Source organism: Zalophus californianus, chromosome 5, assembly GCF_009762305.2.
Source record: "Zalophus californianus isolate mZalCal1 chromosome 5, mZalCal1.pri.v2, whole genome shotgun sequence".
NCBI lineage: Eukaryota > Metazoa > Chordata > Mammalia > Carnivora > Otariidae > Zalophus > Zalophus californianus.
The window spans coordinates 106,429,460-106,440,736 of record NC_045599.1 but is presented as its reverse complement, the minus strand read 5'-3'; the positions used below and the strand labels follow the sequence as shown (position 1 = coordinate 106,440,736).

The 11,277-nt window shown below is 42.4% G+C and overlaps 1 protein-coding gene across 1 annotated transcript in view; it reads right to left on the bottom strand.

Annotated features, from left to right (window-relative positions):
- Nucleotides 1–10,342: 10,342 nt before the first annotated feature.
- Nucleotides 10,343–11,277, bottom strand: part of TIMD4 (T cell immunoglobulin and mucin domain containing 4) — a 32,599-nt gene continuing 31,664 nt past the window's right edge. Inside the window, exon 8 of the mRNA XM_027607069.1 lies at nucleotides 10,343–10,534. Within this exon, the coding sequence (XP_027462870.1) occupies nucleotides 10,450–10,534 (85 nt within the window). The 3' untranslated portion in view covers nucleotides 10,343–10,449. The remainder of the gene's footprint in view (nucleotides 10,535–11,277) is intronic.

Here is an 11,277-nt window from a genome sequence, read left to right as displayed (position 1 = left end):
GGTAAAGCATTCCTTTGGTTAGATAGAAATTGATTTTTGGAATTTAAAATTCCCAGTCCTAAATTTGCCTTCTGGAATTACATAGAACAAGACTACTTCCTCTTTCCAGTGGCAGTTTTTCAACTGTTTGTAAACAGATATCAAATCTCCCTTGGTCTATTCTTCTCCAGGTTAAACGTACCAACATACCACGAAGTAGACTTTTGGGATTGGAAATAAATCAATGCATACTACTAAGTAGACACTAGGATCTTATTATGGAACTAAATATATTTTTGTTCTGTTCATCTTTGTTTCAAAGAAAATTGTTTTATTAATAAGTTTGATAATGATTAGCATTGGCAAGGCTATTGGGGAAATTGATATTTTTAAGAACAATGAGTTCTGAGAATGTTCATTAGGTAATTTGGACTAACCATTGAAGACACGGAAGCCTGAACAAAATACTTTTCAATGTTCTTTAAAATATTAAAGAGCTAACAAAATAATGAAAAATCTCTAGGCCTAAAACCAAAGAACATGCTAAATCAGAAAAGTAAGTCTAGAACTTAAAGTTGCCTTTGTTTTGGAAGTGTTTTCTAATCTGGAAGAAATATTTGCAAAATTGAATTGTGATTTTGGCTGCCTCATGAAGTTAGATAAAAAATGTCAGGGTGTAGAACTCATCAAATTTAGGGACTTTAATAAACTATACTCAGTATTATCTAGGTCAGAAAGGGCTATACCCTCAGGATAAGGGTGAACCAGTAAGAACTCTGGTCTCTCATGAGCTTATAACCTGACTTCAAGTCATCTAAGTAATCCATGGAACTTTAAGCAGTAAACGTGGAGTTATGGTGGTCGTAGATTGATGACACACAAAAGTGCCTGACAGAAGCAAAAGCAAGTTCTTTCTGGAGAAGATCACATTATGCTGGGACTCAAATTATTCCTAAAAATAATTTTCAAATGCAATAACCTTTATATAATCAAGATAACCAGGCACCCAAGAAATTAAGACACCATGAGTAAGAACATGACAAGACAAAGGACAACAGAAACAGAGCCCAAAAGACCCCAAAGAGTGGAATTATCAGGCAAGCATGCTTAGTATTTTCAAAGAAATAAAGTTAAGCTTGAGTTCCAAGTCCATTCAAGGAGAAAAGGAGTATCTCTTCAATAGATGGTGCCAGCACAACTGGATGTCCTCATTAAAAAAAAAATAAAGTTGGACTCTGTACCGCACACCATATACAAATCAAAATGAACCAATGACCTACATATAAGGCCAAATCAAAACATTCTTAGAGGAAAACAGAGGTGGGGCACCTGGATGGCTCAGTTGGTTAAGCGACTGCCTTCGCTCAGGTCATGATCCTGTTGTCCCGGGCAAGTCTCGCATCGGGCTCCTTGCTCAGTGGGGAGTCTGCTTCTCCCTCTGACCCTCCCCTCTCTCATGTGCTCTCTCTCTCAAATAAATAAATAAAACCTTTAAAAAAAATAAAAGAAAAAAACAGAGGTATATTTTCATGACTTTGGATTTAGAAATAGATTCTTAGATACGACACCAAGGTAACAAGTAACAAAAGAAAATAATACAAAATGGACTTGATTAAAATTAAAAACCTTTGTGCAAAGGGCATTATCAAGACTACCTATAGAATGGGAGATATGTACCAACCATATGTCTGACAAGAAATCAATATCCAGACTATATAAAGAACTCCTACAACTCAACAACAAAAAGACAAACAACCCAATTTAAAAATGAGCACAGGACTTGAATAGACATCTGTCCAAAGAAGATTCACAAGTGACCAGTAAGCATATGAAAAAATGCTCAATGCTATTAGTCATTATTGAAATGTATCCAGGAGATATTGCTTCATACCTACTAGGATGACAATATTTTTTTTCAAATAGGTGAATAACAAGTGTTGGTGAGGATATAGAAAAATTGGAACCCTCATACATTGCTCGTGGGAACTTAAAAAGTTGTGGTCACTGTGGAAAACAGCAGGGTGGCTCCTCAAAAAACTAAACACACAGAATAACCATATGACCCAGCAATTCTACTCTTAGGCATATATACCAAACAAAATTCAAGGCAGGTACTTGAACAAATACTTGTATGCCAATGTTCACTGCAGCATTATTCACAACAGCTAGAACATAGAAACAAACCAAGTGTCCATCAATAGATGGATGGATAAACAAAACGTGGTATATTCATACAATGCGTTGTTATTCATCCATAAAAAGGAATGAGGTTCTGATACATGCTACAATACCGACAAACCTTGAAAACATTACACTAAGTGAAATAAGCCATACATAAAAGACAAATATTATAGAATTCCACTTATATGAAATATCTAGAATAGGCGAATTCATAGAGACAAAAAAGTAGATGGTGGTCACCAGGCACTGAGGGAAGGGAGAATGGAGAGTTATTGCTTAAGCAGTTAGAGAGATTCTGTTTAGGATGATGAAAAATTTTGGGAATAGATCATGGTGATGGTTGTACAACACTGTAAATGTAATTAATACCACTGAGTTGTAATGGTTAACCACCTTAAAATGGTTAAAATGAAAAATTTCATGAGATATATGTATGTATATATATATCCACAATTTAAAAAATTATATATCTATTTATCTATCTGTATATCCACAATGTAAAAAGAAAAAAAGAATCCAGACAGAATCTAGAGCATTTTCCTTATAGTCTTTACCATTTGGCAGGGATGGAAAACCCCCACAATGAACCAAGATATATGAGGTGAATTTAAAACTAAAATAAAATATAACCCAACAGGGGCGCCTGGGTGGCTCAGTAGTTAAGCGTCTGCCTTCGGCTCAGGTCATGATCCCAGGATCCTGGGATTGAGCCCCACATGGGGCTCCTGCTCCGTGGGAAGCCTGCTTCTCCCTCTCCTGCTCCCCCTTCTTCTGTTCCCCCTCTCACTGTGTCTCTCTCTGTCAAATAAATAAATAAAATCTTAAAAAAATAATAACCCAGCATATATCTCAGGGGCAATAAAAATTCAGTGCAGGGTCCACTCTCCACATTCCTGGTGCTTTAAAATTATGATTCAAATTCAAAAGGGTGCCCTTGCCATCTTCCCTTAGGTCTTCATCCCTTTGGAAGTCCAAAGGGGTGGTGGGTCCCAAAGGCATACAAGAGAGGCAGGAGAGGATGACTAATGACAACCATAACTGGTGCACAGAAGCTTCAGGAGTGCCAGGGTCACTTCAGAACAGTTTAACATGGAACACAAGATTAAGCCGAGCCAAACCTTAGGCAGGTAGGGGTGGCTGAGGGTACGAACCAGAGGGTAAGAATGCCCTGGGGCTGACCATGATGAACCAAGAAAGAACAAAATCAGAGCCAAACTAGAGCTGAACACAGGGTCCAAAGACAAAGAAAGGTAAAAAGCAGGGTCAGAATCCAGGGAAGGGTGGGAGGGCAGAGTGGCTAGGAATCAGGCTAGCTACTATGAGCACTGTCTAAATGTCAGCCCCTGAGCCACACTCTCAGAGGATCCACTGTCCAATGCTTCAGAACTCTATTGAGGTCATTAAAAATTCAGGTAGTAGGGCCCAATTCCAATTCACTGAATCAGCATCTTTGGGGGATGGACCCAGGTATACGCATTTTAACATGTTCTCAGATGATTCTTAGGCCATCTAAAGTATGAGAACCCCAGATCAGGGGACATACGTGCAGCTCCTGAGATAGACCGGAAGTCCACAGGCTCAACGTTCCAGTTCTGCAAGTGCACTGTATGTATCCTCAGTGGGGGACTCCGCAAGTCCTGCCAACAATTTCCAATTAACATAGACTTATAACTCTAAACTGGTTAGGGCTGCAGAGTTAGCAGAGTGAGCCTACTAGTCATAGAGCATCTACCCTGTGCCAAGCACTGTGTTAACTGCTTTACTGATATTGCTACTTTTAATGCTTACTTATGAGGGTCCCATGACTATTCCATATTTACAAATGATCAAGCTGAGACTAAGAGAAGCCAAGCAACTTGTCCTGGGCTATCCAGCTGGGCAAGAGCAGCTTTGGGTTCTAGGCCAGTCTGACTCAAAGACCTGTGTTCTTTCCAACACACCAACATGTTGCAAGATTTTCAACAACAGTTTAAAAAAAAAAAAAGGCAGGAAAGCAGGGCGCTGGTGGTGGAGGTTATAGCATTAATTGATGGTGAGTCTTAGGTTAATTAAAAAACTTTTCTTACCACAGCATACCCAGGGCACAGTGGTGAAGCAAGACTCTGCTGTCTTTTCTAATCATCTTGATCCCAGAGCCGGAAGGTATTGTCAGGTAATGTAATCTTGTTCAGGTCTTTTCTTCATCTAAGTGAAGAAGGGGCTGAGATTAAGTTTGGGAAGAGATTAAAAGGGACAGATTAAAATGATGCTGAGGCATCCTGAAGCAGGAGAAAAAATGATAGGACTTTGTTGATGGAGCTGCTGAAGGGAGATAAGACACATCTCAGAGAAGGGAAGGAAAAGAAGCTGAGGAGGAAACAGAGATAAACAGGGTAGAGAGAAGAGATAAGTGGCAGCATGAGGACGAGGCAGGGAAGAGGAAGACAGGACCAGGGGCCCTGCAGGAGAGTAGGACCCAGGCCCTTTGCATTCTCTTTCCTCGGGTATATTTTTAAAGGGGGAGGGAGCCACATTCATAGAATATTTTAAGTGCCGGATCCTCATTATTCAATCTCTGAGCCTGAATAGATAGTTCCATTTGAAGGTAAAGCTAAATTTGAGTCTCTTCAAGAATGTGAGACCCTCTGGCTTTGTGCCCTTCACACTCACCCATCCATTTCCAGGTTGGCCCAATCAGACAGACTTAGAGAAGGAGGACACCAAACTTAGGATCCCCAGTGCAATCCCGTCCACCTCACATGGGAGTAGAGTCAAAGAAGAGATCACTAAGGCACTTCGTACACCTGGAAGGGCCAGAGTGCTAGGGTCAAGGACATGGGCTTTGAAGCTGCTGCAGGGTTTGAATCCCAGCTCAACTGCAGGCTACCTACTTCATGAATCTGAACTTCCATTTCCTCACCTGTCAAACAGGGATAAAACTGGCAACCCTCTCATAGAGAAACTGTTACGATTATATAAAATAATGCATGTAAAGTGCTTAGGGTAGCGTCTGACATCCAGAAAGGGCTCAAGTATTATTAGTGATGACTACTAGCACTGTTACTGGGCCCAAGCACAAAGCTAGGTGCACATAGTAGGCACCCCATAAAAATATTTATCAATTGGATTGAGGGGGAATCGGGACATTTGCTTCTAGTCCTGTCTCACTCACCCTGGCGAGAACACAGTGACTTTACCTGTCTGGGCTTCTATTTTTCTCCCCTATCAAATGGGGATATGCTCTGGCTCTGACACAAAGTATTATGGGTTTGGAAACTCTTACAAAAGTAGGAAACTGCATAGAAACACAGAAGAGGTTATTTCCCTTACTCTACCATGTGCTTTTACCCCAAGCTGCCTACTCTCCGCCATACTTACGAAGTGTCACTGTGGCTAAGAATTTTTGCTACAATTTTCTTCATCTACCAGGGCTAAATATTTCTGCCTCATTCCTCGATTGACTCCTGACACTTGCATGAGAGGTTCAGTCCCCCAGCTTCAAGGTGTGTATGCAGAATTTCTAAACTTTTATCCTGTTTAAATCCCTTCATTCTTTTGCCTCTCAGGTACATTAAAAATGATCCAAACATTTGGAATCACAGAAGGCATAATACAGATGGAGGTGACTCTGTAGACTATAAGCTGTCAGGGAAGAGGGCCTCGGTCTGTCCAGTTCATTCCTACACCCCAGCACCCAACAGGGCCCTTTGGCACATAGGAGACACCCAAGATACTTTGGTTGGATGATTGAGTGTGCTGGAAATCAAGGTTGTTGACCCAACAGCCATTCTCAGTTTCTCCCATGCTGATTGATTGTAAGTTTTGGCTAAATGGCATGTGTACACCCTGGGGGCTGAGTCATGACTGATGTAAATTAGTCCCAGATCTCTCATTCCCCTTGGCCAAAGGATGGGCATGTGATTCAGTGAAGTTATGTCCACTGAAGCATATGGGAGGGTCTTCTGGTAACTTCTATGGCAGATTTCCCTTTTTGATAAAGGATAAAAGTCATATTAGGGGGAAAGTTCCATTCCCTTCCACCTCCTGCCTTCCTGTTTGGGATCCTTTTGTGTGAGGGCACGTTAGAGTTGTGACAGCCATATTGCAACCTTGGGGGACAAGCCAAAAGAAGCCACAGAGACTCTAATATCTCATTTCTGTGAAGCTGCTGAACCAACCATCAAACAGCCTAAATCCAGATTTCTAGTTATGTGAACTAATTAAAAGTCTTTAATTAAGTCACTACTTTTTAGTATTCTCTTACTTGCAGCTGAATACCATCTTTCTAAGACAATGAATAACTGTGCCCTGAGAAGGGTCTCCCATTATCTTTAGGTACAAGAGGGCAGAGAGTTGCCTTTTTACCAAGTTCTTTATTCTGCAACAAAGGTTTCCACTTAACCAGTCTTCCATGTTTCTCTTATAATCCTAGCATCATCTCATTATCCCTCTGATGTCTCTGAAAGATTAATAGCATCCCTTTTACCCCCAGATATTCTTTCTCCATTTATCTTTTCTGTTTTCTCATTATCACTTTCCACAGACCAAATATTATATCTTGGCTTTTAATTACTTTAATGGGCCTCATCCATAATAATTGGGACATTTAGGTCATTATCATGTCTCCTCAGATATTCTTGAACAATTTTATTGATCATCTCTTTGAGCAAAATCATGTGGGGGTACTAGACCCACATAAACTTGTAACTTAGGCCAAAAGTTGTCCTGATGAATTAGCAACAATTCCTTCTGGTGCAAAGCTGCCCTCCCTTTAGAATTGTGGCTTACAGTCATTGCTGTGCCTTAGTGTTATCCGAGGTGGTCTAAACTCCTGAGAGCCAGGTCTCCCCCATGCCCATTAAAATCAGGATCCTAAAAAGGAGTCAAACATCAGTATTTTTTATTACTGAAATCCCCATATGATTTCCATGCGCAGCTGACTTTAAAAATCAATGCTTTAGGCCAGTATTTCTCAATTTTTAATGTTCATACGAATAACATGGAAACCTCCTTAAAATGCAGATTCTGATTCTGGGCTCTACGGTGGGGACCGACATTCTGCATGGCTAACAAGCTCCCAGGTGATGACCATGGCATGGTCTGAGCCCCATGTTTTGATTAATAAGGGTCTAGCATCTAGATTTAGTAGTCTATTTTAAGACTGGATCTAAACAAATTAAATTCCACTTGGGTACTATTGCAGCAAAAAAATGATCACTGCAAGAGAGTCAAGAACTCAGAGGGTGGTTGTTTCCATCTCTGGTTTAGTTACAGACTTAAGTGGACCAATCATCCCAGTTTGCCTGGATCTGTAAACATGTTACAGTCATTAGGGGCTCCTGAAGGGGTTCCCAGCATGTGGGACTTTGAGTTTTAAAATGGGACTAGTTGGTCACCCTCATTATGGTGGTGTTCTTCAAAAAGCAACAGAACAGTCTGGCTTTGCACTTCCACATTCTCATTCCTCTTTCTGGAAATGGCAGTCCACCACAGGGTCAAGGGTGTGCTGGGAAAGATGGTTCAAGGGAAAGAAATGCTGAGTTGCATGCACCAGGAACTTAATGTGACCTCAGAAAGGTAAATAATCAGGCAGATCCAGGTGGACCTAGAAAAATCCAAGAACAGGTTTATGACATGGCCACAGAGAGAAGTTCGGGAGACATGGTTTAGGTCTGTGCTCTGACACTGGGTCCCTGTGTAGCCTGGGGTAACTCAGTCCCCCTCAGTCTGGGCCTCAGTTTCATCAGATAAAACATGGGAGTTGAATTGCTGGATGAGTCAGGGTCTTTCCTGGACACCCCCCAACCCCCACTCCATACGCAACATGGATAAAACATACAACCGCCAAACAGCACCTTTCCAGCTCAGATGGAAAGTGAACGCATCTTCTGTTCCATGAGTGGCTATCTCCAGCACGCCCCAAGACCCTCATAACAATATTAGCATTCATCTTCTTCCAGCATCCTTCTCTTCACTGTCCTTTGATGTTCAGAGAGCTGAGAACTCACAATGCCTTTTTTTTTTTAATGACTATAACATGTTTACGAATCCAAATGAAATTCTATTTTGAGACCCAGCCTTCTGGTTACAAGTGGCACCCTCCTTCTGATCTTGCCTTCACCCAGGGAGCTCACTTCTCAAATTTGTGTTTTCTTTAGAGAGACAAAGAGTCTCTCCAGCCACCCATTGCCGGATTCCTGTTAACCTTTCATTAAGCCTGCTGACAGCTGGCTCCAGCTCTTCATGAGTTAGTTCAACACAGTCCCATTTAAATGTGTCCCACCTGGCTTCATTAAGGTTCCTGCCAGGTTCTCCACTTGCGGCTTCCTCTGCGAATGCAAATAAGATTCTGAGCAAATAATATGGGGACAAGGGAAGATTGAGCTATAAAGGGGTTGGGATTGGAGAACCATCAAAACACTCAGGCCACCGGATTTTAGTTGAGCAAACTAAAATCCATTTGGACCCAACGGAGGCCAATACTGCAGTTCTGTACACGCAAAATGTTAAATTAAGGCCCTTGCTGTGAAGTACAGGGTAGTGGTTAAGAGTGTGGAGTCCTTCCAGCCTGGTTCAAGGCCCTGCTCTGTCATAGGGGCTTGGTCCATGTGACCTTGGGCAAGTTCCTTCGCCTCTCTCTGCTTCTGTTTTCTCCACTCCAAAAGCAGGAGTAATATACCTGTTTTACTGGGCTGCTATGCGGATTCCATGAGAAATTGCCTTGAAACACTTAGTAGGATACCTAGACCATAGCAAATGCTGTTTAAGGATTGGATGTTATCTCTGATTTAGTCTAGAAAGGCCAAGGTCAAGGTTGCAGAAATAGGTTGTTCTAAACCCTCAAGGTTGGACTGTGGACCCACCATGTAAAAATCAGCTGTAAGAACCACGTCTCCATCAAAGTCCTTCCTTGTGCAAATGGAAAATCAACACTGATTCCATTCTGTCGCATTTCCCATGTGTGTTCCATCTCATTTAGATTTTTAAGCTCTCCAAGCGAAGTGATCCTCTCTCCTGGGCCCTAGATACTCGGAAGTTATCGTAGGAGGTTACCAATGCATCCTGATTACACGGAGAGGGAAAGAGAGAATTAACTAGACCAACAATCTCCCCTGACCAGGGAGTCTCAGTGTAAGAATTATGTATTTATTAATTCATCAGTTGGTAGAACCCACACCCTACCTCCTGGACTTTGGAGTCTCAGACTGGTTGCCTTGTTCCAGCCCGTGGCCACGTGTTGCTTGCCCAGGACGTTATCCTAACTAAGTTGGAGTGGTAAAGCCTTCAAGTGGACACAGGCACGTTGCACTTAGAACAGCCCCAGCACTTCCCTCGCTCACTCATCTGTGGCAGCTGCCTGGGGCCTCAGGCTGAGCCCAGGTGCTTCTTCCACAGCAGAAGTCGGGAGACAGGACTCTCTGATCTGCATTTAGAAAAGGAGATCTCTGCCACAGCTCGGAGAACAAATCGGAGAGGGGAAGGACTACAGACGGGGATTTCAGGCAAATGCCAGCTTCAGTGAGGTCTCTGACACCCACCTCCACCGGGACCTTTGCCTCGTGCCGCAGGAAACTCCTGACTCTGTGCCACCACACCCGCCCCCCCCCCCCCCAGAGCCCTGGTTAAGGGAGAATTTTTTCTCAAAAAAGAAAAGGTGAGCCAAAATTATGGTGCAGTTCTACATCGCTTCCGGCATTATTGATGAGACCCAGACCCAGGGTTGCTCCTACCATCCCTGGAGGGGGGCGCTGCACTCCGAAAGTTGGGCATAAACAGTGAGATACAAATGCATAGGAGGCAAAGGCAACTAGGGTAGAGAAGGAACCAGAAATCATGTCCCTGACACAGGGCAATTTGGAGAGACGTGAGGCCCTCCTTCCAGTATCTGGAGTGCTGCCAGAGAGAAGAGACATTACACATGTTCTGTGTAAACACAATGAGTTCCGCTACGATCCATAGGCAGATGCTGTCCGGAGACAGACTTTGTTTTAAATATTTCTAAGTCTCAGACCTACCTGAGATTGAATGATCTCCTTTAGATGTGGTAGTGAGTTCACCATCACTGAAATTATTCAAGCACAGTCTGGAAGATCACTTAGCATGATGCTACCCAGGAGATTAAAGCACCTGGCAGAGAAGGTGCTAAAGGTCTCTACGGTACTTTCACTTGTGACATTAAAGCAAGACTGGATCGTGACACCAATGGAATAGATGCGGCTTTAAAAACAAAACAAAACAACACATTCTAAGACTTATTTTGACAATTCCCGGATCATGGCCCCGTCCTCAATCCTGAGAAAAAGTGGCACATTAGAGCGTGAAAAGACCATCTTCGTCTTCTCTTCCATGCTGCATGTCATCAAAGTTGTTTTTACATTCTCCAGCATTGTCTAGCCTGTAAGGAGAAAAGAGAGGCTGAGAATAGGGAACACCAGGACCAGAAATAATGGGATGTTGCTAACTCACAACGCAACTAACCATGGCTATTAGAGTGAAAATGGCTCAGACTCCATCCTGTCTAAGCCTCTCCATTCACAGATGGGAAAACTGACGCCGCGGGAAATAAAGGGCTTTTGCCAGTCTATTCCAATAAGGGAATTAAACATTTCTATATTTACATTAGCAAAATATAAAATCAAGATCGAAATGTGTGTATGACCTTGGAAAGCTGCCTTGCTGAGTCTCAGTTCCCCTACTTGTTAATATTTGTTAATAGATATTTTCGTATTGATGCAATTAAGTGAAGCCACAGTCTTCATCACAGTTTACACCAGATCTTTTCATTTCTTTCCCAAAAAGCTATAGAACAGGACCAATATCCAAAATCTCTTTCCAAAGACTCTTCAAACTATTTAAAACAAAACAAAAAACTGCTCTTATGGTCTAATATTGGGCAGAGGAACCAAATCCCAGGAATGATATTCTACATGTTTTTCATTTTCCATACTGCCAACTCTCTTCTCCATAAACTCCTGTTTAACAATGTCCTTTTAAAATGAATCACCTAGGGATGCGGCGGTGGCTCAGTTAAGTGTCTGCCTTTGGCTCAGGTCATGATCCCAGAGTCCTGGGATCAAGTCCTGCATCAGGCTCCTTGCTCAGCAGGGAGCCTGCTTCTCCCTCGGCCTACCGCTCCCC